This window comes from Balearica regulorum, chromosome 1 (genome assembly GCF_011004875.1).
Source record: "Balearica regulorum gibbericeps isolate bBalReg1 chromosome 1, bBalReg1.pri, whole genome shotgun sequence".
Lineage (NCBI taxonomy): Eukaryota > Metazoa > Chordata > Aves > Gruiformes > Gruidae > Balearica > Balearica regulorum.
In genome coordinates, this window is record NC_046184.1 from 16,101,415 (window position 1) to 16,129,285 (window position 27,871).

The 27,871-nt window shown below is 40.9% G+C and overlaps 2 protein-coding genes across 5 annotated transcripts in view; one reads left to right on the top strand and one right to left on the bottom strand.

Annotated features, from left to right (window-relative positions):
- COG5 (component of oligomeric golgi complex 5) overlaps positions 1–4,902 on the bottom strand; it is a 190,224-nt gene extending 185,322 nt beyond the window's left edge. The window contains exons 1-3 of the mRNA XM_075741876.1: positions 4,655–4,902; positions 3,545–3,684; positions 2,546–2,603 (exon numbers count right to left, since the gene is read on the bottom strand). Coding sequence (XP_075597991.1) covers positions 2,546–2,603; positions 3,545–3,684; positions 4,655–4,721 — 265 coding nt within the window. The 5' untranslated portion in view covers positions 4,722–4,902. The remainder of the gene's footprint in view (positions 1–2,545; positions 2,604–3,544; positions 3,685–4,654) is intronic.
- DUS4L (dihydrouridine synthase 4 like) overlaps positions 1–27,871 on the top strand; it is a 117,643-nt gene that overhangs the window by 74,507 nt on the left and 15,265 nt on the right. The window contains exons 1-9 of one of the 4 annotated variants that reach the window (XM_075741978.1): positions 4,768–4,850; positions 5,490–5,624; positions 5,863–5,984; positions 10,038–10,155; positions 11,620–11,742; positions 12,690–12,929; positions 21,779–21,871; positions 25,311–25,411; positions 27,538–27,688. In XM_075741978.1, the coding sequence (XP_075598093.1) occupies positions 5,515–5,624; positions 5,863–5,984; positions 10,038–10,155; positions 11,620–11,742; positions 12,690–12,929; positions 21,779–21,871; positions 25,311–25,411; positions 27,538–27,688 (1,058 nt within the window). In that variant the 5' untranslated portion in view covers positions 4,768–4,850; positions 5,490–5,514. Of the gene's footprint in view, positions 1–4,767; positions 4,851–5,489; positions 5,625–5,862; positions 5,985–10,037; positions 10,156–11,619; positions 11,743–12,689; positions 12,930–14,500; positions 15,903–21,186; positions 21,302–21,767; positions 21,872–25,310; positions 25,412–27,537; positions 27,689–27,871 lie in introns of those variants that run through there. The other 3 variants (XM_075741949.1, XM_075741971.1, XM_075741960.1) reach the window with 3 other exon arrangements.

Below are 27,871 nucleotides of genomic sequence, written 5' to 3' on the forward strand. Positions count from 1 at the left end.
ACGCTTGTTCTTTTCTTGTTAAATTGCAAACAAAGTAGTCAAGGGTAGCAGTCATTTTTTTGCAATATGGAATCAGCCTGCTGAGAATTTAATTAAGTTACACAAACCCAGGCCTATGAAATTATTTTTGTTCCAGTTATTGTTAGCATTCTCAAACATACTACATTTTTGTGAAGTCCTGTTTATGAGCCTATCATCATCAAATTGGATAAAACTGCAATATGATACAGTGAGATGGAAGATAAACAAAACTACTGCAAATAGTTTTATTCAGCTTGTCCTGTACTGGGACTACATCTCACGTATTTTATATAAATATGCAAACTCCCATTTCTCCATATTTCAGAATTATTAATTTGGCTTAGTGACAGACTCAGGACTTCTCTGACATTTATACGTGGAATGGCAGGCATGCAATTCTCACGCATCAGAGGATGAAGATATTATATACAGTGAAAAGTTGGCAAAACAGGCTGAATTTTCCACTCTATATTGCAATAACAGGGGAGGGTCAGTAGCATGACATTGCTGCATCTATGACTGTGACACTGCTATAAAGCATACAGCAGTCCTCTTGCCAGAAGGCAGAGTTAGGATGGGTGAAAAGGCAATTTACGCTCTCCATCTGCTGGGTAAGATACAGGATGATACTGTTTAGCCTATCTTGAGCTAACAGGTAGTTCAAGATATCTATTGAGCTACCTATAGACAGAAAAGAGTATGTATACCAGAGCAGTATGCCATTTAAAAAGTGCACATACCTAAAAAAGAAAGGACTCTACAAGCTGGGTATATCAGTTTGAAACGTTTAATGAGATTCACTTTCACGCATCCAAATGATGGTGCGTGCTGTGAATTAGTTTTCCATAATCTTCACTTGCTAACTTTCTTGATAAACACACCAAGAGCTATGTGTTTCTAATGTCATAATTAAAATTTCTATTGACATCCATCTTTTCTTTTTCTTATAAATCTTGTCTCAGTGTTTCTCTACAGTGACCATATATCACATGTAGCACAAGCAGGGCAGAGATGAGAAAGTTTTGCAAAACTTAAAACATCATCATTGTGTGCATAGATGCTTGATTTTCCTGGCAACTGCAGACTGAAGTTTCTACTGATGCCTCGAGTATCAAACACTTTTCAGGATTAGAACCTCTGCATGCTTCTTCTCTCCTAACACGCAGAAAAGGCCCCTTGAAGAGCATAACCCTAAGTAAATGGAGAAATTTCAGCAAATTTGAAGTGATTCAGATTCTATTTTTACTTCAGGTTATTAAATGTAACACATGTCTTATTTACCACGCCTGCCTTATAGAAATGTTTTATAACTGAATAGCTGTTTTGAAGTACTTAATTCTTTCCTCAGAGCAATTTTAGGAAGGAGTCCTTCAGAAACAACCACGATTTCAGAAAACACAGTTCCACTGAGCACAAATTGCTAAAGATCGTCACTGGGAAGTATTTATCAGTCACAATATTGACTACAGATTCCTATCTACTTCTTACTTGGAGAATGAACAGAGATTCCAGTCTTCCTATGCTTAATTTTCCAACTGTTTAAAAAGCTATTTGGGAGCTACAATTGGTAGATTAAATAGGCATTTCTTTATTTTTATAGCTATATGCAAATGCTAACAATTGAATACTGTATCCAACAAGTTCCAAAGACTAAGAAGATATAACTGTCAGTAACCAGAAACTCTCTGGTTATGCCAAAACCTGCAAGCAGAAGAAGGAACAAAGATAAATTACTTTGCAAGTTACAAAATGGAAGGGGAAAAGGGGATATGCTTGGATCCCATAGTATATGCAAATTAGCATGTTATAGAAGTAAATAACTTTCTGCATTAAAAAAACAAACAAAACCACATGAAGCTCCCAGCAAGTGACAAAGAGCAGAATGGCAAGTCTAATGAACTCCTGGCACAAGAACAATATACTGCAACCATTGTTCTATACAAATTCAATGGCTCCTAAGTAAGGCCTTTGGAAGTCACCAGTTTATGTTAAAATCCAGATCCCAAACAGTAGAATAACACAAAGGTATGTATTTAATTTAGCAGCCCCTTACTAGGAAAAAAAACCATCTCAATGCAGTTAAGATTATGCATTAAAGCCTCTTTGGTTAAGATTTGCAAACTATGCAACACATGCATACGCAACATGCACAGACTTGGTGCTTACAGCAACAGATATCAGCTAATGTTGCAACAAAATTAGGCTTATTTAGAAAAATACATTAAAAGGTCAAAAAGACTTGTTTGCTAAAGTTGCTCAGAACTGATTATCAAAATATGTTTACATATGAAGTAGTTATGCCAGAGAAGTATCAGCCAAATTTCCTCCCTGGAGCTCCATCTACTGACATCAAAAAAACCCTGCCTCATGTTACTCCTCAGAAATAAGATCCGTAGCATTAACATTAGGGGCCAAAGTTGGCAGTGAACGACATTCCCTGCACAGATATTAAAAGTGCTTCCTCCATTGTAAGAAGTAGCAAGCATAATATAATGGTATTTATGCATAATATAACAGTATTTACCTTCCAGGGATTCAATTCCAGTTGCTTGGGCCAACAGGTCTTCGTGTCTTGCTACAACCTTAACAAATAGAATAGAGAAATCAACACAGAAAAATGGGGAATATCATCATCATCCCTGCGTTAGGCAGACACAGGAAAAAGCAGCCACACCTTAAAGATGAAAGGGTTTTCAGAACACGTTTTAATTCATAAAAGCGGCAAAGTCAGAATGAGAACTGCAGCATAGCTGACATCTTAACTAAAGCCAGCAGAGCAATCACATTTCAACACACCTTCATATATAGTAATAATAGTAAATATAAGCTCATTAATCACACAGTAATAATGTATAGTCTCATTTTTAATATTTTCTGTTTATGACGTTTAGAAATTAGTTCCCAAAGAATTTACCAATTGCAGCAGGGGGAGGGAGGAAACAGGTTTTGAAACTACACAGAAACTTCGCATGCGTTCTCACTGCAAGCTCCACTGTGGATTTGCGGTGTCTGCACAGATTTTACCAAAAAGCTTTCTACTGTTCAAACTCAAAAGCCTTTCTGAAGGTGTGGAGGTGTCTTAACATATATTTGCCCAGATAAAGGTAAGTCTTAGAGCTAAGGCTGCTCTCCAGCACAGGATGAAAGGGTGCAAGTTAAACCATTCCCTATCTTCTCACAACTGTCATCCCAAAACACAGGCCAGCATTTCTGATAGCTGACATGATCATTTGGAAAGAGTCAGGGAACATCCTTACAAGGAAGAGCAGAACGTCTATGTACACAGATACTGGCTGCAGAAACTGAAAACAAAGCAGTATATGGCTTCTTGGTAGGAGTATTAAGAGTGGGCTTGACTGAGTTAAGTATCAGATTCACTACTAGTTTTGCTGGAAGTTGTACCTTTAGTTACTGCTTGCAGAATACACCAGGCAATTTCAGAAGCAACAAGATCATACGATTACTAAGCTTTTGACCAGTTTATATCAACCACCCCAGAATAACAGGTATGCTTTAAACTTACTTGTAAATGAAGCTCTTTATCCAACTGACTAATACCTTGGGCAAGTTTTGCCAGTTGCTCAGCTATCACAGCCTGATGGATAGACTGGGAAGTGTAAGCTTTCACATCAAAGTCTTCTCTGAAGAAGTCAGCATAACATTCTGAAAAAGATTTAGATTTTATCTTCACACTTCAAAACAGTTAAATAATTTTTACGAATCTAAAGTGTACAGTTCTTTGACCGTTGCTTTCTTCAAGCATTCTCTACATCACATAATACAAATGAGACACTGATTTGAGAAGAGACCACAATCAAGAGAAACAACTTTGGAGCTGATGACTGGGGAGGGGGGTGTAAATGGTGAAAAAGGCACATGTTCCTTTACTCCCCCTAGTCTGTTCTTGAGTGGAATACACTAAAAAGTATTGCTACCTTCTTCTTCAAACTTTACAGTGTAACCAGGGTGAGGCTGTTGAGGTTGCACCCATAACCAAACACACACTAGTCACCTTCCAATCGCTGAGGACTGAAGCGGCATGAGACACGACTTCATGTAATCATACCAGACTCTTACAATGGTACTGCTTTATGAACTACACAATCAGTGATACTGCAATGATGATTTTGGATCAAGCACGACCCGTGCTTCCAGACAGTGCATACTAATATTACCAAGCGCTTCCGTCTCTCCTTTTAGTACACTTTTTTTGTCCTTTAGGAGCAAGCGCCCAGAGGTGAACCCGCCACCTCGCAGGGCCGCGCCATTAAGACCCCTCTGCCCGCAGCCGGAGGTCTCCTCCCCGCGGAGGGGAAGCCCAGCCGGAGCGGCAGCACTCCCCGCCGCCCGCCGTCCCTCCGCCGCCGAAACTTTCCGTGACTTGACAGCACGGGGGTTCACCGCCCTCCTCGTCCCGTCCCCGAGCACCGGCACCCCTCCCCCGGCTCTGCCCGCCCAGCCCAACACCGCTCTCGCGCAGGACCCCACGTCTTCTCAGGGCCGCCCGCGGACGGGCCCCCCGACGTGGTCCTGCCGGCGGGGGGGGGGGGGGACAGCCAGGCGCTGCCTCCTCCCCCCGCCCGCGCCGAGCCAGCGGGCCCCCCCTCAGCCGCCGCCAACTGCCGCGCCTCACCGTCCGCCAGCAGCTCGGCGAGGGCCGGGGCCGCGGCTCCGCCGCCGCCCGCCCCCGCCTCCTCCATGCTGGCAGGTGCCGGCAGCCCGCGCGTCACTCCGGGGCGGCGGCGCGCGGCGATGATGGCAAAGGCGCGCGACGGAACGGGGCGGCCCCGCGAGCGGGCGGGCGCGGTGGCGGGGCGCTCGCGCACGTGGTGAGCGCCGGGCCGGGCCGGGCGGCAGGGTGCGGGCAGCCCGCCCGGGGGTGGCGGCAGCCGGGCGGGCCGTGGCGGTGGCGGTGGCGGCGGCGGCGCGGCGCTCCTCGGGCCCGCGCCTCCGGCACCCGGCAGGCACCGGCAGGCGGGAGCGAGCTCAGGGCAGGGTGGCCGGGCCGCAGGCCCCGCCGTGCGGGGAGGGAGCTGGACCTGTAGCGGTAGGAGGAGAGACAGCGGGCCTAGGCTGAAGCAGGGGCGGTTCTCGCCGGACGAGAGGAAAACTTTGTCCGTGCGGCCTATGGGGCAGAGCAGGGGCAGCCCTGAGCCCCTGGTCCGGGCTCGGAGCCGGCCCCGCGCTGAGGGGCTGGGCTGGAGCCCGACCTTCCGGCCTCGGTCCGTACTGTAAGGGGTGGAGGCGCAACGGCGTTACAACGGCGGTATTACACGTTACAGCGGGGCACCCGGCGCAGGGCCGGTGCTCATAGCTGGTGCTGGCAGAAGGCTTGGTCCCGACACTCTGCAAGCCAGTGTCAGGGTGCTTTACCAAAGAGCGAGTCCGATTTAAGCTCTGTTATTTAGCTGCGTGGCCTGTGAGAAATAGCTGAATTACTTACATGCAAACACTGTTTGTTTTTCCAGATGCTAAAAGGATTGTTAATTATACATGATTGGTGACATCGTAGAAACTAAGCAATGCCAACTAAAAGATCCCATGGATTTGTTTCATTCTGGACAAGTTGTAAAAATATGTGCCCCTATGGTCCGTTATTCAAAGTAAGTAACTGTCACGTCAACTATGTTTTCAATGTATTTTCTCTGAGGAAGTTTATCTTCACTGGAAAAACAAGGATGATTACCTTCTCCTTTAATTATTAAAGATGGAGATAGACATGTTTTATCTTACGATTATACTTGGAGATCCCCACAGTACTGCATGTCAGAACAGCATTTTAGAATAGCTAATTAGAAAAATGGCTTTACTATTTACCTCTTCATTTTCATGTGTTTGCAGGTTGGCTTTCAGAACCTTGGTTAGGAAATACAGTTGCGATTTGTGTTACACACCAATGATAGTGGCAGCTGATTTTGTGAGATCTGCAAAAGCTAGAGACAGTGAATTCACAACAAACAAAGGTATATTTTTAAGAAACCGTTGCCTTAACAGAATGCTTTATGTGGTGATAAACCAAATTCGCCAAGTGAATGAAGTCTGTCACACAACTTGACATTCATTAACAATTTTGCTATACTATATCTGGTTGTAAAACCATAGAAATATTCTAGGTGAGAGTAAGGACATTCCAGTGACAGTGTGTCAAATAAAATAGCGGAAAGCCTTGTCTCCACCTGAAATCAGGGCCTCCAAACTGATTTAGATGTGTGATGTGTTGACCACGTAGCTAGCCAGTGGCTATGCACCCACAGCTGCTCGCTCATTCCTCCTCTACCTCCTCCAGCAGCAGCAGGAGAGAATAGGAAGAGCAAAAGCAAGAAAAACTCATGGGTCAAGATAAAGACAGCTCAATAAGTAGAGGAAGAAGGAGAAGGAAAAAAAAGTGATGCAAAGGCAATCACTTCCCACCCCACACCATCAGACCAAAGCCAGCCAGTCTCCAAGCAACGGCCACCCTGGAACACAGTTTCCGTGTCCCTACCCACTTTGTTCTTCCGCTACCACTCCAGTTTTATTGCTGAGCTTGAAGTTATATGGAATGGAATATTCCTTGGGCCAGTTTGGGTCAGCTGTTCCAGCTGTGTCCACTCCCAATTTCTTGCCCACCTCAGTCTATTTGTTGGGGGCAGGTGGAGGCAGAGCGAAGAAAAAAGAGAAAGTTTTCACACTGTGCAAGTACTGTGCAGCAGTAGCCAAAAGACCTGTGCGTTACAATGCTTTTTGTGTCCCAAAATCCCAAACACAGCACCATACAGGCTGCTGTACTCTATTGGGTCTGGCTGAGATGGAGTTATTTTCCCCGTAGCAGCCCTCACAGTGCTGTGCTGTGTATTGGTAGCCAGCAAGGTGCTGATAACACACCAGTGTTTTGGCTACGGCTGAGCAGTGCTGGCACGCACCAAGGCTGTCTCTCCAACATTTCTCCCCCTTTCAGCAGTTGGCTGGGAGTGGGCAAGATCTTGGGAGGGAACACAGCCAGGACAGGTGACCCCAGCTGACTGAAGGGATATCCCATAGCGTACGACGTCTGCTCAGCAATAAGAAGCTGAGCGAATGGAGGAGGAAGTGGGGGAGCGTTTGGGGTTTTTATGATGTTTGTGTTCCGGAGCAACTGCTATGCTACTGAAGCCTGGGAAGTGGCCACACATCGCTTGCTGATGAAAAGTAGATAATAAATCTTTTGATTTTCCTTTGTTTCTGGGCACAGCCTTTTGTTTTATTAAACTGCCTTTATCTTGACCCAGGAAGGGTTTTTTCCCCATCTTATTTTTCTCCCCTCCCTGTCCTGCTGAAGAGGGGAGTCATAGAGTGGCTTTGTGGACACCTGGTGTCCAGCCAAGGTTAAACCACCACATATACATAAACTTTAAATAAATTTAAAAATTAACTCCATCCCAGCCAGACCCTGTACAAGATGGTAGTAAGATTTTTTTTCCCAGAAATTGCCATTTCTTGTGTATTTCAGAGACTAACACTTAACTCATTGCCAGGAAAAGTTTTCCAGTCTCTAACAAAAATAAGAGGGTTGCTAAAGGCGAAAAAATTAATAGACCAGACATTGATACAGTGGAATCAAGGACTGATAAAAGAAGCAGGGTTTCAAATTAGCTGGAGTGGAAAGGGGAAGGGGATGTTGGTGGTCTCCTTGAGATATTCTGAGGATGATAAAAAGGGGCAAGAAGAGACCAGGAAGTTGAAGCATGGTTAGGGTTGATGGGGAGAAGCAAGGCTTCAGGCATGGTAGAGAAACATAACCAGAACACATACAGAAAGATGGAATATAAGGAGTTGTATAGAGTCCTGGCTGTAAAGCAAAAGAGAAAAGTGGTATGAAATACGTGGGAAGAGGTGACAATAACGATACAGGTCTGCTGGCACAAAGTGGCTGCAGTAGAAGAGTGTAACAGGGAACACAGAAGCATAGGCCTCAACTGGAGGAATGAAGAGAGTGCTGCTGACATGCTGGTAAGATTGGCGTGTAGGATCTATGAAGTGTGATAATTTAATCTATTCAGACCACTGAATTGGTAGTTTTGTAAATGTTTATATAACAGCAGGGGAAGTATATTTCATTATGTTAGCACTGGCTGTTTACAATGGTGCATTATGCAAGTAGAACAGTTAGAGAGAAAAGTCACATTGGGAAGCACAGGTAGGCTCTCTTATTAGTGGAATTTAACTTTAAAAAAGCATCAATAATTATTCATGTGTAAAAATAAACGAGTAAGAACATAACTGACAATATATATGGCTCAAAGGTCTACAGAGCCACTAGTCTGTTGCCTTTCAACTTCTGATCTACACAACCTCCTGTGACATTGAAGTTCCACACGTCAGATATGTAGTATATTCTGGGGGGTGCAGGGACAGGGAAAGAGGAAATTCTCCTTTGCTGCCTGATAACAAGGGATACAAAAGGAAACATTCTAGTGTTGTAAACCATATCTTTTTCCCATTCACCTCTTTCATGCTGGCCTTAATTTTATAGGCCTCTAAAACTTTCTGCTACAGACAGCTTTGCCAAGATCATAGTATTTATATTATTAGCATTTATGCTTTTAACAAGTAGCTCCACAACAGGTTGTAAAATTTTACTGTGGTTTTATGTTTAGCTTCCTGGCTATTTGGGGATTTTGTCTTCTAATTAGCAGAGTAGGTTAGGAGCCTACAATTGCAATTTCTGGTTTCCATTTTCTTTGGCATTGACATTTCTGTGTTGTGTATTTCTGACATAGAGGTAGATTTTTTTTGTGGACACTGCTAAAAAAATTAACATGGCTAGACTCAGTATTTTTATTATGTAATGCTCAACCAAAAATTAGGAGCGTGGATTTATTCCAAAGTATTAACTTCAGTAATATAAATCTCTTTAGCTAGAGCACTGTCTTAAATGGACACTGTTTTGAAAATATGCAAGGGATTTTTTTTTGCTTGCTGGATTTTTAGGTAACTTCCAGAAGTGTCTCAACTTGATTGAGAAGGTACTGCTGCCCTCTCTGACTTAAGTTCCGCTACTTCATGAACTGCTTATTTTCCACTAAAATAGAAAAATCTTCAGAAGCACCAGTGGTCTTTTCAGTACCAGAAGTGCATTTGCTTTGTGCATTTGTTGAATCATCTCTTTCCATCAGTGCTCAGATACTCCCCTTCTTCTTAACTGCAGCAATTGTTTATACAGGAAGTTGGTGCTAAGACTGTTTGAGATATTTTTAGATGCCTTTAATGTAATGCAGTAGCTGTAAAAGAGGAGACCATGTTCCAAATGACCATCTGGCTCTCTACAGGGGCTTAGTAAATCACAAGTAGTTCAGCAGACCCAAGCTGAGGAGCACTGACACTTTGGTTTCCCACTTGAGACAGCTGCTAAAGCTGCCTCTGCCTGTGTATTCTCATTCCAACTCTGCATAAAAAACAGCCGTGTTGGCACAGAGGAGGAAAGAGATGGGCTGGGATAAGGAAGGGCACATCTTGTGCCATTTAGCTCCTTCCTGAAGGGTTGGTTCCATAAGCAACTTTCCCGCTTGGCAAGACAGACAGCCATGTCAGCACAGCAAAGGGGCAGCATGCAGAAGAGAAGGGGCAGGCTAGGAGGAGAAGCATGAAGGCTGCTGAAAAATTGCAAATACTTAGTTTCATATATCGTCTTTGTGAAAGATAAGCATCTGACCAATTTCAGTCAGAAAAAGTCTATGTTGAGCCATCAACCATCTAGGACACATACGTATGTCTGAATTCCCACCTCTCTTGATAGACATACTCATTTAGTAACCACTGGTGAACTACCTTTATTTGTGATCTAGGGCTCGCAGAATTACAAAATAGGTGAGTTTGGAAGGACTGCTGTGGGTCATGTAACCCAGCCGCCCTGCTCAAGCAGGGTCACCTAGAGCCAGTTTGCTCAGGACCATGGCCAGACAGCTTTTCAATGTATGAAAAACATTTAAAATTTATAATTTCTTCTTTTTATTTTCTGGGGTTTTTTAAAATCTCTAAATATCTTTTCATTGGAGTAGGTGATCATCCATTGATTGTTCAATTTGCTGCTAAAGAAGCACAGGTTTTGTGTGATGCTGCCCGTATCGTCTGTCCTTTTGCAGATGGAATAGACCTAAACTGTGGCTGTCCTCAGAGGTAAAGTTTTGAAAAAGCTGGTGAAATAATGATGAAATAATTTGAGAATAAAGAATGCTGGTCTTTATTTTCATAGTAATTTGCTGTCTTAACTTAAAAATAGACTTGGAGAGAGAAAGAGCTTTTTAACCTGTCAGAAATGTCTGTGGGGCAAGACATTGTTCTGAATGTTCTGAGATGCCTGTCACCATGGTGAGACTGGGAAAACCAGGTGTATTTTGCAAAGTTGCCTTTTTTATTTCTGAGATATTGAGTGTTGGCTCAGAAGTGAAGTGTCCATCCCTTCTCAACAGCTGTTTAAATATGCATTACCAAAAAGTGTTTGCTGCAAATAATTTGGAGAGTATATTGAGAAATGATGTAGCGATTCCCAAAATAATGAGGCAAGTCCCTGATATCTGCAAGTGAAGGATAGTCTCTAATTATACAGATTATATTATTCAGGAAGTGCTCAAAAGAATTTCTTCCATCTTTTATTAGGTTTATAAGTACAGTGAATTAGTGATCTACTTCTCACTTAAATTGATAAAGATTTTGTCTTGACAGTGAAACAGAGTAGTAATGCACAAATGAAGATTCTTGCTAACTGGTTCAATTGAGAACTATTTATTACATGCTTGTCAGGCAGTCTTTTTCTAAGTGAAGACCTCAAAAATAAATGTAGGAAAACAGAAGATAATATTACGGTGCAAATACTTAATGTGTCTATTCTAATTAGGTTGTCTTGACTTAAAATTATAGTATTTGAGGAAACTTTTCTGGAGAGATCTGAGACTTCGGAATGGAAGTGTTGGGGTTTTTTTTTTCTAAGCTAACTACAGTTAAGTATGCCAAACTGTAAATTCCTTTTAGGCCAAAAATACATGCTTACATTTGAATCCTTTGTTTCTTGTGCATGCTGCTTTCAAAATAACAAAACTTTGTGCACTTAATCTGCCTTTATAAGAAAGATTGTTTAAGGAAAAAACTGCTGCTTTTCAGTGGAAGCAAAGGTTATTTCCTACCAATCAAAATAAAGTGTTTTGCAGTTGAGGGAAAATCTTCAGAATATTACTGAAATCATATCCTCACTTCAAAAATCTTCCTTTTCAATCCAAAGTCATTTTCTGTTTAGAAGAAGTCCATGATGCAATGGAAAAGGAAACATCAAACTATTTGTTTTATGTATGGTCTAAACCACTGTTGATTAAATGTTATCATCTTCCTTATGAGTCCATTTTGTGGATGGAAGATTGAACTGGAAGAGATCAGTAACTTGTCCAAAGTTCTAACAGCACAATGGAGACTAAACCACGATCTAAAAGCTGGTGTCAAAAATGCAAACAAATCATCGATTGGTAGCCAGTACTATCTCTGTTTACACAACCACACATTCTAAAGGTTGTAAGGAAGCTGATGTATTTGACTGAAATTGATCTGCATTTGTTTCAAATGTAGAATACAAGTATTCTATTTCTTTTAAAGATGGGCAATGGCAGAAGGTTATGGTGCTTGCTTAATAAATAAACCAGAACTAGTTCAAGATATGGTGAGGCATGTACGGAATCAGATCGACAACCCTAGATTTTCAGTATCTATTAAAATAAGGTAGGTCTAACGTAAGTGCTGTTCGTGGTACATGGAAGAATCCTTTTAATTTTTTTTAAAGAAACATGTTAGTGTAATAATTACACTATAATACATATAATTCTGTTAATGTAATATTACATATTTTAATAATTTCTTTACATGTGAAAACTGCTGAGGTTTTTTGACCCTAGATGGTGAAAGAATGTCTGGGGCGCGTAACCCCAAACTTAGATAGTAGAACCAGCACAGCCTTTGACTACTTACCCAGATAACATGCTGGATGCTGGAGTTTTCTTGCAATTCAAATGACATGGAAGTACAAGTTAAAAGGTCTAGGGTTCTGTAAAATAAAAGCAATGCATAATCTGTACCATCACAAGGATTTACTCTGGGAGCTGCGGGACGCCAGAGCCACAGTTACTGCTGGCTGTAAAGGGAAGGGTAACAAAAGTGGGAACTGATCGCCACAGCTGCTGTAAGGAACACATCCCGCTTCCCTTCATCACTCTATAAACTGCTGTGAACTGTTGCTTTGCATTGCTTTGTACCACTTCATCCACTATTTATCAACATATCCCGTGTGGTCTTTCCATATTTGTCACTCAAGTTTCAACTCAGTTTGCAATCCTTCAGGAAAGAACTGTTATAAATTGGATTTTTTTCCACAAAATATGCGAAATAATTATGTTTATTTTAGAATCTTTTGGGCACCCGTGCTTAATCTCTATAAAATTTACTATGTATATTTCAGAAATGTGATGTAATTGGGAAATGCTAAATTAAATAGTGGTTTCAACAAATAAAACTCGTATGTCTTTATTAAAAAAACTATCTTTCAACAGTAACATTTTCTTTATTTATACTATTATTTATACAAATCTGTGGTAACTGCTCCTTATGGAGGGCGGCTTTTTATACAGTTCAGGTAACTTACTGTCTAATGTTTTCATTCCTTGGAATTTTAGGATCCATGAGGACTTAAAAAGAACAGTTGACCTGTGTCAAAAAGCTGAAGCAACTGGAGTTTCATGGATTACAGTACATGGGAGAAGTGTGGAAGAAAGACATCAGCCTGTACATTATGATGCAATTAAAATAATTAAACAAAGCATGTCTATACCTATTGTGGCTAATGGAGACATTAAAACTTTAAAAGATGCTGAAAATGTTCATCACTTGACAGGAGCAGATGGTAAGACTAAACATACTCTATTTTCTAAATAAACTGACAAATCAGATTTCAAAGTATTTATTTTGGCTGTAAGTAGGACATGATTTGAGTGCTTTTTGCTCTTTGAGGAGACAAATGAAAGAAGATGTTTTAGATGCCTTATAAAGGCATAAACAGAGTCACTTGTAATCATCAGAGCACTAGAGCACCATTATTTAAAGCCACAAATAATGATTTCTGAGGCAAATTACAAAAGCTCTTTGCTTAATTATGCTATCTTATCAGTCAGCAGTGGAGTTCAGAAGGACCTTCAGATGTTCATTCTCTTTATGGAGCTGATCATCTTCTAAAGAACTGTGAATTTCCACTTGCAAATCTCTACTTCCTGCATGTGGGAGCAGATTCCTTCGAGTAACAATACAGCAGAAAAAGGAAATATTGTTAAGACAGATACTTAACAGTTAGGATTGTTAGCTTCAAGGACACAGTGAGGCTTTGCACTCTCAGATCTGTATGTATTTACCTTGTCTTACACTTCAATGGTAGAATTTTGGGGTAAAGGATTGCCCTGCAGTTACTCAGTCACAATAGATTCCTGCAGCTGTCTATGGTTTCAAGACAATATGGAAATTCAGTACATGTTTTGAAGAGGTGATCTATATCTACACACTTTGAATCTTACAGCTAGAGAATAACAGGACAGAGAACAGTAGCTAGTGTCGTAAGGAAAAGTTCATGTGGCAGGTTTCCTTTGACACTATTGATGTTCAATAGCAACAACAAAAACTAGTTGAACGAAACTGTTGTGTTGCTACATTGACTTTTCCCCAAAATACAAAGCAGGAAGGAAATACATAAAAGAATGTTCTTACAGCTCAGCTGGCCTTCTTCAATGGCAAAAATATAAAGCATCAGTTTTTTTCTGTCATGTACGAAATTTGTCATATTTCATCATCCTATTTTTTTACAAAGAGACTGTGATAGATTATCTGTGTTGACAGTGCAGGAAAACAGAATCCCTTAATTGCAGAAAAATTACAATAGAACTTGTATGGGTTTATCTGACAATTGAGGATTATAGTTGCAAATACATTGGCTTCTTCAGAAAGATTTACTGAAGACCAACAGCCCTGAGATTTATATAATTGAGACATTGAGCTCTTACTGGAAGAAAGATTCTAGGTCACTGAATCAGCTGAATTGAAGTCAAAATGACTAAATTTAGCATAGTGCTACTCTTATGTCTTTCCGTCATAATTTTATGTTAACAAGACAGGTTTGTATGTGTGTAGCAAATAAAATAATATTGAATTGCAGTTTAAAAATTAGGGAAGACAGGCTTCTGTGTCCTGTGTTTCGTTTCAAAATTTCTGGAAGGATATGTCATCAAGTTGAATGTGTTGACAGGTCTTGTAGGTACTCTGAGGTTCAGATTATTAAATGGATTTCTCTGGTATAGCTATAATACTCATCCCTGTTGTTCTCCGTTGCTTGTCTGTAAGCTTTGCGTGGTTGTCCTAAGGGGTGCTGTACAAAATCCACGGGAAGATTTAATGTAAAATTTAAACTATAATGTAACTGATTGCTTTAATTTCCCATTTGAAGGTATAATGGTGGCTAGAGGACTCTTAGCAAATCCAGCTATGTTTGCAGGATACGAAGAGACACCTCTGAAGTGCATCCAGGACTGGGTTGACATTGCTCTTGAGCATGGAACTCCTTTTACATGTTTTCACCACCACTTAATGTACATGATGGAACGGATAACTTCAAAACAAGAAAAAAAAGTTTTTAATGTTTTGTCAAGTACCTCAGCAGTACTAGATTATCTGAAGGACCATTATGGGGTGTGATAACTGAAGTATTTTAGTTCTGTGTAAACTTGTATTTTGCAATTGTCAATACATTGTTAAAGTTTTAATTGGGTTCCTACTTTTTAGTCACATTCATATATTGTGTAAGTATTTTCAACACAGCGTAACATTATGATCAAGGTGACACTTTATATTTTTAGTATTTTTGTGTCAACATTTTTCACTCCAGAAAATATTCGAGATTCCACAAATGTGGAATTCTATTTACAGTGCACTCCTACACAGAGGATTGATTATTGTAAGACTGCAGTAATTTCATTTCTTTTTTCACCAGTCAACTGCTTACAGCGATGTATTTGCAAAACTAGGGCCTTTCTTACATGAAACGTCTTAAAATCAGAAGGACTATTTGTAAATAATATCAAGAATTTTAGACCAAAAGAATACAAAGGGAGCAATTATAGAATTTTTTTGCTTTAAGTGGCATAAACTGTACTTTTAAATTTGAGTAGATTTTTCAGTCTTAAAGACTGTGAAGCCTTGAAGCCCAGCATAGTACCCTCTTTTAAATGTTCCTTTTGCAGATTAAAACTTTCTACATTTACTTACAACTCAAAAATTCCACACTTCATATAGTGAAAGAAACTGGAATAGATAAACGATGATGGAAAGAAGGAAAGAGTAAAATGAAGAGCTAGTTTCAACTAAGTACAAACTTAACTGAATCTAAAATACAAGACTTGAAAGTTCAATCTAAGTAAGTTCAGTGTTGTTTCTCTACTGTATAATAATTATATAAAAGATTAAATCTCTGTCATCTACCAAAACAGAACTTTATTGGTCAAAGAAAAGCTGACAGATTCTCTCAGTGGGGCTCTTGCAGTCCTTTCTGCCTGCTGGCATGTTGCTTATCAAAGCATGACAGCCACTTGGCTTTGAATCTTTGTATGGGAGGGAAATAGTGAAAATTAGAACAAGATAATAACATTACACACCAGCTGCATTTGTTCTGCAAGGGAAATTTCACAAATCTGTGCAGTACAATTATTTGTAATCAAATAATTTGTTTTCTTTATATGTTTACACAGAAATTCATACCAGAAGTTGCTTAGTTTTCTGACTCTGATACTTCTACGAATATACAAGTGAATAGTTCTAAATTTTCTAAATAAATTACTTGGTTTTGTATACAATTGTAATTTTTTTTTATTACACTATATGACAACCTGGGGGAGAGGAGGTTGCTTCTGATGCTACTCCCCAGATCTTTTAATCATTTAGCTATCTAAATTCTCACAATCTTTTTAATGCAATGGCATAAAAGACTTGATAATTTTTCATAGCAAATATGTTCTGATTTAGGCATACAAACAGAAGTTTGAAAAGCGTGACCATCTAGTCTAGTTCACTAAGAGAGCAAAGCTACATAACTCTTCTGATACGGTCACCTTCCTGATGTGTTAAGAAGAGGACAACTACAGACATGCTCTGCTACCCTAGACTGATTGAGACAATCTCTACAACTTTTTTGGTGCAATAAGTTCTCCATTCCTTCAGACAAAACTCTTCTACACTCTCCTGGCTTGTAATGTTTTCTTGGCATTGGATGAGCACAATTAGGTATAGCATTCCAGGTAAAACCCCAGCAATGTCTTCTGCAGTTAATACTTCTCTTTCTAATGCCTCACTTTTCCTCAACTAATACTCATCATGTAATTTATGAGCTCCCAGTTTTACAGCAAAAGTTCTTACTTCCCAACTGCATGACATTGTATTTTGTACTACTGAATTTCTAATCTCAAGTTCATCCAACTATAGTGCAATACTCAATTCTCCTCAAATGCCTCCAGCCTTCCGCATCAACATCGAAAATTAAAACTATACAACTGAATTGTAGAAGAAAGGGATTCTTGAAAGTATTAACCAAGCCCCGTGTTAGCATTTTCTTAAGGTTTTTATGATTTGGCAAGCAACTATTATTTTATGTGAACTGTCCCATTAGCCACAAGGAGCAGAGAAGAAAAAGTTAAATAACACAAATACAAGGTGCTTTTGTTTGTTTGTTTGTTTGATAGTAGTGGGGAAACTGATCTTTGGAGGACTTGAAATACCTTGACCTATTTACAAACTGAATACTTGATGATTTTGAAGGCAGCAGTTGTTGTGCCTGTGTGAGATCAATCAGAGATTTCTGCCTGAAGTATAAGACCTAGGTTGCTGTTAATATCGCTAGTAATTAAGGAGTGCTTGATCTGGCCAATTATGCATCATAAAAGTCAACAGAAGTTTATCATCCTTTTTTGAGGGTGAAATGAATTGTATGCCTTCTTCCCTTGTGAATTTTGTTTGCATCTGTCATGGTTTAACCCAGCCGGCAGCTAAAACCACCACACAGGCATTTGCTCACATATCCCCCCCACAGTGGGATGGCAGAGAGAATTGAAAAGAAAAAGGTAAAACTTGTGGGTTGAGATAAAGACAATTTAATAGGACAGAAAAAGAAAGATGATGATGATAATAATAATAGTTGGGAAATATTAGTTTTCAAGCTTAGCATAAGTGTTGGCATAACTAACTTGGCCTAAGTGACTAAATTTGCCAAAACTGTAGGCCACACGCAATGCATTTTCACCTAGATATATTGAACTTTTGCTGAACCCTTTCCTAGTTAAGTAGAAGGCGGCCCCAGAGCGGGTGTAAGCTGGAAGATAAGGAGGCTATAACTGTCAGCAGAGGTGGCACCCCTAGAGATAAGAAGCTGCCCGCCTAGAGACAAAGAAAGGACCCAGTGGAGAACGTGGAGACCCCAGACCCTAATAGTACTATTGGTCTGAACTGTCCCGTGAGGGGAACTTAGATTGTAAGGGTATAATTGCCCAGGAGTTTCTTTGTTCAGGGTCCCTCTGCAGAGACACCCAGCTCGAGCTGTTAAAACTGCTGTACCACCCAAGTAAGTTATCTCATGGGGTTCAGAGCCTGAAACTCTGTTGTGCGAAACAGGATGAAGAAACTTCCTTAAAATTATGATGATAAAAGAATATACAAAACAAGTGATGCACAGCACAATTGGTCACCACCCAGAGCTGATGCTCAGCTAGTTCCTGAGCCACGCCACCTCCCAGTCAACCCCCCAGTTATGTACTGATCATATCATATGGTATGGAATATCCCTTTGGCCAGTTGAGGTCACCTGTCCTGGCTGTGTCCCCTCCCAGCTTCTTGGGCACCCCCAGCCTATTTGTTGGCAGGCCAGTATGAGAAAAGTCCTTGACTGCTTGGCAACAACTAAAACCATCAGTGTGTTACCAACATTATTCTCACTCTAAATCCAAAACACAGCACTACACCAGCTGCTAGGAAGAAAATTAACTCTATCCCTGCCAAAACCAGGACAGCATCTGAAAACAGTGAACAACTTCACTGTGTTGACATAGAATAAACTGCAAAATTGGAGTCTTAAAGCCATACTCTGAGCAGCCATACTATTCAAATATACATAAATTGCTAAAGATGGGAGTTAGTTATTTAACTTCCAGTGTTATTTTAGAATATAGTCATATTTCTCATTATAAGCTCTTTGAATCTGGGAAAATTCTCATCTCCAGATTAAAGCCACTAGATATATTCCTTCCCTGTACATGTTACTTGTAACATCACCAGGTACTTCGTCTTTTTATTTTGTAATTTTCAAATATTTAAAAGTTATTATGCAAGTAACAAAAGAGTCAAAGCTTTGTTTCCTATTTTGGGTCCTTTGCTTCCTGTAACCGATCCCGCTCTTTAAGTCACCCTGCACAACAATGCTGTATGCTCATGATACCTGTACTTTCTTGCAACTTTTAACCTGCTGCAGTAACCCCAGCTCCCTCATGCAGCCTGTACAATCCCATTTTCTCTATTCCCTACTGTTAAGTTGTTTATTAGGTCTCTTTAGCTTGATGGTTGGGCAAATGCAGTGTGTGATGATGAGACAGCTGTCATACAAACCAAAGTAGAATGGAACAAGTTTGAACTTTCTCTTTTCTTTCCTTTCAGCAGAGAATTAGGTTTCTTGCTTTAACCAGCTTCTAATACACTGGCATTTCATATTTCTACTTCTGAATACCTTGTCACCTTAATGGTGGGAGAGGTATTTCTTTTACTGCAATGTTTTAAGGTTTCTGAGTTTTTTCCCTAAAGCAGCTAGCCATTAGATATATTGTATGGCATCATATTTATCACATCGTGGTTCACTGTAAGACAGGCAGGCTTAGATCAACAACCTGGACTTCTGTAAGTTCAGTTAGAAGAATACCTTCCAGGAGTGGCAGAGTGCACTCAACAGGAGAATGGACCTCTCACAGATGTTTGCAGGAGGCGTCTCTCTGTCCCACGGATCGCATTCCAGGTTGGTGGGGAACTCAGAGCAGCTGCAGTGGAAGTGCACAGCACGTGCTGCAGAGTGAGCCTTTCTCAGATCTTATGAGGCCCCTGAAGTCAAAAAGCAGAATATAGTTGTATCAATGTCAGGCTCAGCTACTGGGAGGCCAGCCTGCTGTGCTAGCAAGAGGTGGGTAAGCAGCTCAGAAGTGGAAACTGGAAGTGGAGAAAGTCCTTAATAACATTTTAACAGTTTCAATAAAGTCTATTGGCTGCAAGCCAATAGATGAAATGTAATAACAGGACATTCTAAGAGGTTATGTTTTGTCTATGCTTCTGATTAAATATGTTTATGAAAGCATGTTGGAAATTCTACTTAAACCCCAGGCTGTTTCCACTGTGTAGCTTGGATTGAAATGGCTGGTTGTGTCACTCTCCAATATTTGTTACACATAAAGAATTATTTGGGAGGTAACCTTTCATCCAGACATTGCTTGGCAGCAGCTAGGAAAATGTTAACACACTGGCTGCATCCCCAGGCCATAGACCTGGGAAAATTTAAGTGTAAACAATTTCAGATTGTGAGCAGCTGCAAACAACTCTGCTCAAAACTGCTTATGCATGAACTTTCCTACCCTGTTTCAGTTCCAATGGATTAGAGGAACAAAGAGCTACTATTGACAGCATTTAACCTGTCTCATTTTGATGGAAATTAATTGGGACAGAATTCCCAAATGCAGGTAGCTGTGTCAAGAGGGCTGCTAGACAAGGGAACCTCTTCCACCAGCAGCACCTCAGGATCTGTTAGGGCTGTGGGGATGGCAATCAGCAGCAAGCGGGCCCTGGCCTGACTGAACTGCACAGGGTGTGCAAAACTCCCAGAGATGATGTGAAATTGCTGGACGTGACACGCAACAGTTACGAGAAGCTGGCACAAGCTGCAGATAGCACTGTGCGGGATGGCTGGGGTTCACCGGTGGTTAAGGGGGAGATATGTAAGAAACAACTGAGCTACACATATAACTGGAAAGCAGTTTGGGGGGTCCTTTCAGGACTAGAAACTTGCAAGGCCAAGAGTGCCCGATAACCGTATCAGAACTCAGTAACACCACGTAAGGCCAAGACTGCACAAGGAACGGTATCAGAAATACTGAATCTGGGCACGGATACAGGGAACAACAGGGAGGGGCGATTAGGGGAGGGTTATGCAGGGGCAAAGTAGGAGAGTTACAAGGGTGGCAGAAGAGATGATCAAGAAACAGGAAAACAGGTACCAAGGTATGGAAATTGTGTGGCCGGAGCCTCATTATGCTGATAAAAAGCACTGCACAGGACAGTGGGATAGAACAGAATTTTCTGAAGGAATATTGTTTTATTTGTGGGGTCCAAACAGGCCTGTTTGACAGTGTTTGAGACTGTTGTTTTGTTGTTTTTCGTGGTGTCTGTATGAATAATGGGCCTATTTTCTTTGAGAAAACAGATTTACAGGATCTTAATACATTAAGGTAGCATAATGCCTGGAGGGACACAGTGTTTTAGTTGATCATCAGAAACTAATCAGTGCACTGGAGAGCGGAGTTGAAGTCCCTGACCAAATAAGCTTGAGTAATGGAGCAGCAGGACGGTCACAGCAAGATCCTGCAGCAAAATGCTTACACCCTATAATGTGAAAAATATACTAATTTTAATCTTTCTCAACGTGTAAATCCCTGCGTTTTCCAACAGAGGAGTGGTTTCTCAATAAATTCACGCCTACCGTCAGAGTCGGCTTTTCAGCTGTCCCATGCAACCCCCTCAGCAGTCGGTGCTGCACGTCTCACCCCTCCCGGGCCCTCAGCCAGACCCGGGAAGTGGGTGCAGTAGCCAAGGATGGCCTCTGGGAAGGGGGGAGGACGGCGGGGAGCCTCCAACTCCACCGGGGTAGGACCAGAGGGGACCCTCCCCTCAGGCCTGCCCGCACCTTTCCCCAGCTGGCACGGCAACCACCTCCGCACCGCCCTCGGGCCGTGGCTCCCCGCCCTGCCCCCGCGGCCGTCCTGTCACTCAGCCCCGTCCCGGCCCACATCCTCCGAGCAAGGCGGACGCGGCCCTGCGCTTCAGCGGCCCGTCTGTCGGCACCGCCGCCGCCGCCCCTGCCCCTCAGCGCCGGCGGGAAGGACCGGCTCACTCGTTCCCAGCCCCTTCGAGAGCGACTCGCTGCCATCAGGCTCAGCCAGGCGCCGGTGCCGAGGAGGTTGCGAAGGCCGAGCGGCCGGGAGGGGGGACAGGACAGGACGGGTCCGGGGCGGCCCTGGCCTCCCCGGCTGTGCAGAGTGGAGCGGGAAAGGCGGGCAGCGCTTAGGGGCGGGGAGCGGTTGGAGGGGGCTATCGGCCTGCGGCACAGGACGGGCTGCGGTCTCCTCACGGGGGGCTGCCGCCTGCGGGCCCTGCGGCTGCGGTGAGGGTCCCAGTCCCCACCTCCCTCCGCCGGCGGACAGGCTCTGCCCCAGGGGCTGGGTCGGGAGGGGAAGTCACTACAGTGGGACATTCCCCCCCTTCCCCTCGGAGCCACGGTTAAGTTACTTTAGAAGTCTTTCCCTTTGAAACTCGGTGGCTCAACGCGAGGCAGCCTGGGCCCGGCGGGCTGCCGGAGCCGCCGTGGCGATGGTGCTGGCGGCTGAGGTGTCGCGGGCCCGCCTGAGCCGCGCTCTCGTCCGCAGGCCGCCGGGACGATGACTTTCCAGTGGACAGCGGTTGCCGCTTTTCTGTATGGTGAAGCAGGAATAATTCTCGTGCTCTGCCTGCCGTTTATTTCTCCGCTGAGGTAGGATTTCACTGTGCTGGACAACCCCAGCTTGGACTTCTCAGCGGTTTGGGTTTATTTTATTTTATTTGTTTTTTTTTATAAACACCGACTTCTGCTGCATCTTAAACTAGCAGTGAACTAAGCTGAAGGCATGCTGTTCGGGACTTGCGCATCAGGAGTTTCAAGAATCATTTTTTAAGGAGCTTTATGTTTGCTTTACACACACTGCTGATTCATCCAAGCAGCAGTCGGGGTTCCCAGGCTGAGCCCCATTGCTTTGCTGCAGCAAGTGGGACGTTGTCTCCCGGTCATCTCTCAGGGGTTTTTGGAGTAGCCAGCACACAGGAGGGCATCTGGCTTCCCGTGCTGTCAGCTCAGTAAGAAACGAGAGGATGGCGCAGCCTTTTCAGGAGTTGTCAAGTTTGCGAGGAGCAGCTTTACAACACTTTGGTGTGCACTAGGCATTGTGGGTGCTGAACAGATAAGAGGCATCTGATACTCAAAGCTAGACGCGTACAGCATGTGCAAAGGCTGTCAGAAATTTGTGATCATTTGTTTAAAAAAATGTGAACTTCAGCTTGATGCAGAAGGTTCAGGACTACTGAAATAAATAGATTAACAAAATAATAATACTTCCAGAACACAAAACAAAACATTAAAAATTCATTGTTGTAAAATAAATGCCTTTAGTAAGGGAAAGAAACAAAATGTGTTAATTACTCTTATTGTGTGCAAAAGCCTGGCTTACAGCCTTATCTTGTTTCCTGTAAGTCGCTCCTCATACTTACTAATGTTATTTTTATTTCTCTACAGGAATAAGGAAAGCTAGCTTGTCTACAAGAGGCAAGAGAAACAGAGTTATGATTTCTTTCCAGAATCAGTAATTCTTAAAAAACACCTAACCAAAACAGCAAAACCCAAGTAGGATGAAACCTTAAAGCTTTTTAAAAAACTCGCTGCTGTCTCAGCACTGTATAAAAACTGTTACATGTTTCACTTCTGCATCGTTAGATGTATTTAGAGTGAAGAATGCAACTTTTACTGTAACATCTTAAGAAACAAAAATTAAGATAAAACTCTGCTCTATCTAGAGTCTGAATTTAACTACTTAAACCTGTGGGGAGAGTCTTGAAAATGGCTGGATCCTCCACAGCTGATATCAATGATTGGTCATGTTTCCTCAACTTCTGAAGTTGAAACTGTTCGAAAAATCTAATTTAACCTCTGATTGTTAGGAGTTCAGCATTTCAACATAGATTATTGAGTTCTTGTATTTTCTGTAGTTTTATAATCAAAAGTGCAACTGTATGTAAGAAGGGAAAAGTATTACAGGAGTTGTAATCAGCTTATTAATGGCTTGTGTGAGGAAACGAGCTGCAAGAATTTCTGTAGGTTGATGACACATGCACAGTACATTGGGAGTATTGAAATAAGTTTCACTTAAGACATAAATAGGATTTGAATCCAGTCTTTGTGGCTGAAAAGCAAATTCGTAACCTGTAGTGTTAACAAAATTTATGCAAACATTAAACACAGTGCTTTTAATTATATACAAAGGATAGATTTCTGCTCTTGGTTTGTAGCATTCAGCTATTCCTTTGAATAGTGGTTTCTGAAAGAGTGAAGTAGCTTTATCCTTTGCGACATGTTCAATTATTTTGTTAACAAAACTGTTGCAGGAATCTTGTGAGGTTAATCATTAGATTAAGCTGCTGTGACAGTACTGGAGGGCAGCAGTTCTGCCTTGCGCATCTTGGTGGCCTGGGAGCTGGTTCTGTCAGAGCAGTAAAGCATGCACGATTAAAGGTGGATGTGAAACTGCTGATCTTTAAAGTTTTGATTTACTCACTTGGTCTTCAAACGGATTGTTTGCCTTTCTTGTTCCTGCACATTTTTTGGATAATAAGCTCCTTTTCAAGTTTGCTAACAAACTTTTAAGTTCCTGGGGAATAAGTAAATTGACAATATGAAAATAGAAGTATGCAAAAAAGGCAGAACTGTACTGCCAAGTGTGGTACATCTGTAGTGGTGGCCAGTACTATAATTTGGAAGGAGTATATTTATGTGATTTCTGTTACCAAAAGGAAATGCAGTATTAATAAATGTGAATGTCGATACTTTTTGAGGAAAAAAAAAAAAGTGTGAAAATATAACATAGGAAGACTTTGCAGTAAAGAGATCTTATTTTTAGCATGACTATAACTTGGCAGTATAGTTGGTCTAAGGTCATACCTCAGAGAATCACTTCTTAAGTGGAGATCAGTATGAATCTTGGAGAATTGCATGTTTAAAGAGTTAGCAAGTTTGCTTCATTTGAGTTGTAGCTTGGTTTAATTGAAGTAAGCTGTCTTTGTTGATACAGACTATGGCTGTCTGCTATAAAGAATTCAGATTAAATGAGGTTTTTGTATATACAATGCTAAAATATTTTAATTCTTGCTGGTGCAGAAGCAGGAGGAACCGTTGGAGATGATGCTACAGTCTAATTTAAATTAGGTTGATAGTAGGTTGGAAACTGCTTTAAGAGCATTTACATTTTCCAGAGACTGTTAAAATTTGTCCTTTAACAAAAGTTGGATATTATCAGACAGTGACTAGCCATGCCTGTGTTACATCCCTAATGGCATAACTAAGTATTACTTCATTTTTGCAGTAGCACCAATTCTAATCTGCAGCAAGAAGCTGCTCTGTTGTCTTTTGTGGGTTTTAGTTCATTTGAGCACATCAGATGATCTTCATTTGTGCTGCAAGTGCAAATTCTTGCAGAGCCCTCCATGCAGTAATATTGAGTAGGCAATTGATTGTTTAAACAAACAAAAAATGGTCTTCATCACCATTGGACCTCTGAAGTTGCTTCCTTGGCCAACAAATTTATGCTCTTGAAAGAGGTTTTAACACTTGACAAAATATAAACATAAGACTTGTCCTTTTGTTGTCATTTGCAAGATAGAATGAAATAACAATCCTTGTACTTTATAACTATGCAGATTCATCAATGTAAAAGATAAGCCTTCTGAAGAAGGTTAGTAGAGATAATCTTAATTTGTGGAGGGTTTTTATTTTATTTGGCAACAAGGAGTATAAGTGGGTAGAAATAAAAATGATGGAATGGGTTTTACAGTCTTTACCCCATCCCTGAGTTTATTGTAGTCAGGACTGAACACAAAGTTAGTCAAAGTAAAAGCTAAAATAAAACATATCTGCAGAGTACCTGCAATCATGAGAGAAGTTTTCAAGTTGAACCAATTGTCTTTGCCTGTATTGACAAGAACAAAAAAGAGACAAGCAAGTTGGATTGTTGGAAAAGTTATGTATACCTAAATTATATTGCAATTAAAACAGCTGTTTAGAGACCTTACTGAAGTCTCATATCAATAGCAAGTGTCTCTTCTGTGAGGTTGTTATGCTCTTCTTCTAGTGTTTAATTATTTTTGAATAACACAATGCTATTTTACAGATGGCAGAAGATTTTTATGATTCCTCTATGGAGCAAAATGGCAGTTTTTTGGAACAAGATGTTCCTTACAATAATAGTTTTACTGATCGTCTTGTTTCTTGGTAAGTGTTAAATAATTACTTAACAAATGGGGAAAAAACCCCTGGTATAGGGAATTCATGGCAGTAGATTAATTGAAAGGATTCAAGTCTAATGTAAATCAGCTAATTTGGTTAAAAGTTCTACAACAGAATGGAAGAGGAGAGGGCTTATACTGCATCTGTTTTGGGAATCCAAATGCAATAGTAATATAGTAGTGAATGAGGAGGAAAAATGGAGCTTGGTCTAGGCTGCTGCTTGATTTCACTTTCTCACACAAGTAAATGAACTTCAAATGTTTGATACCAGAATTTGGCTAAGCTGCCCAATATGCAGTAGATGGCACTCTTTCTCTTGGTTGCTGTTGAAATAGAAGACCAGAAGAGTATGTCAAAGCACTGGGCTATTTGAGTACTTCTGTTTAGCACAGATACAACACAGCTGTTGGCTGCATTTGTTGTGAGTCAATCCTTAGGCCTATCTAGTAGGAGTAAAGCTTTAATGAAACTGAAGCTTGAGTGACCACTCTGTGTCTGACTGATTTCATTTAATGTCTATCCTGACTGCTTTGTGTGGTATCTCCTCTATTTCATTCATGGAAATAGTTTTCCTGTGTTTCAGTGACTGAAGTGGTTCTCCTCCATGGATAGAAGTGTTTCAAGCGCCTTACAATGAAAATACTATTTATTTCCAAGCTACTTAATCACATTTTTTTTCTTTGTATTTTTTATTGTCTGCTGAGAGAAACATACAGATGCATTACATAGATAACAGACTAGACTGCAATACTGTATTCTTAATATTAAAAAAAATACTGGAAATGCAAATAAAGGTTTTTTTTATTTTAGATGATCTTTAGTATTATCTTTAGAAGTAGATCCTTCAGTAAATGGCTTAAGATTGAGAACCAATGGATTTAATTTACTGTCCTTGAAAACCATTTGAAAACTTTGACCGAAGTTTGCTTTTGAGTTGGTGGTGGTTATTGATTTTGTGGAAAGATAGATTTGGGCTAAAGTAAAGCAGTGGTGAGATGCTTGCCCCATAGCGTAAGATGACTGGTTACTGCACGACTAGAATCTCCCTGTAGCACAGGGATATGGGCTTTTGTTTGGTCTTAGTCTTCATTGCATTGTTTGAAGTTTCACTTCAAATATTTTCTTTCTATTTTTTTTCTTCTCTCTCTAATTTATGAACATGAGAGATGGTCATAAGTGATGTTACTCTCACATGCTTTTCTGTGGAGTTGATTTTGCTTAGAGAAATGCAGCAGCAATTTAATAACATATGGCCAAAATATTCTGCAAGAACTCATGATGTCATGAAATGTGTATTTTTGTTGATGTGCAGGAGGAGATTTTAGGTGCTCTATTGGCCTTAAGTATGTATGATGACCTTCAGTTTATAGATTGTGACTCTTAACTAGGTTAGCTTTTGTTTTTATGTAGATGTAAGTCTTAGTTATTTTGAAGTGTTGGCAGTGTTATTTGCCCTTCTGCAGAACTATCAGGACTATATGATGGATGAAAAGCTGAAAGATGTATGAAAGGCAAATGAAAGAAAGCTGAGGTGTAGCTTACCCCCCTCTGTTCTGTTTGTGTTCACATTTTATTACTAGAGTATTCCTATTTTGATGGATGTTATAGAAATATTTTTTCCCTCTCTAATTCAAGCATAAAGTAGATGCCTCTGTCATTACTAAAATACATGCTTATCTAACAAATTCCATGTCAAGCAAATACTTCAGAAGGCATCTCTTCTTTTTCTCTTCTCTTTCTGTTTTCTCACTGTTTGTCAGCTGGCTGAATTTTAATTTGATTGTCAGCAGTGACATTTTGACGCTGTCTGTGGGGTCTCTGGTAACACTTGTAGAATGTGTTGCTTTGGCCTGATTCCGGTGACTGGGTGCAAGTGTTGGAAATGACTGTTCAAGCATGTTTTGGGCAATGGTTTGGCATATCTCTGGAAATATGACCTCAGTGATTTATTAAGACCTATCTTTAAAATGTATGGATAATGTAACTGGTGTCACCATTTGTCCAATACCTGTTTGCTGAGCAGAAAGTCCAAATACATATTTCTAGTACTCTGGTTTATCACACAGGCATACCCACAGATGTGAATAAGAACAAACTGTTTTCATTTGCAGATGCTGTTAGAGAAGTTAGGAAGTACTCGGCCATTCATGTGAATGAGAAGGTTGCAAATATCAATACCAATGCCTTTGATCATATTCAGATGAAGCTCTTCCGATCACAAAGAAACCTCTATCTCTCAGGTTTTTCCTTATTTTTTTGGCTGTAAGTATAACATTTTTATAATTTCTACATAGCATGTTTCTTACAGGAACTATCGCGCCAAGTAGTGCAACTAGAAAAAAGATCAGAAAGCCAATTTCAAGAGATTAAAGAATTAAGTGTGAAGAGATTGACTACGAGGCAAGTAAGATCAGGGAAAATAATATCTTACGAATGTTTGAAGAT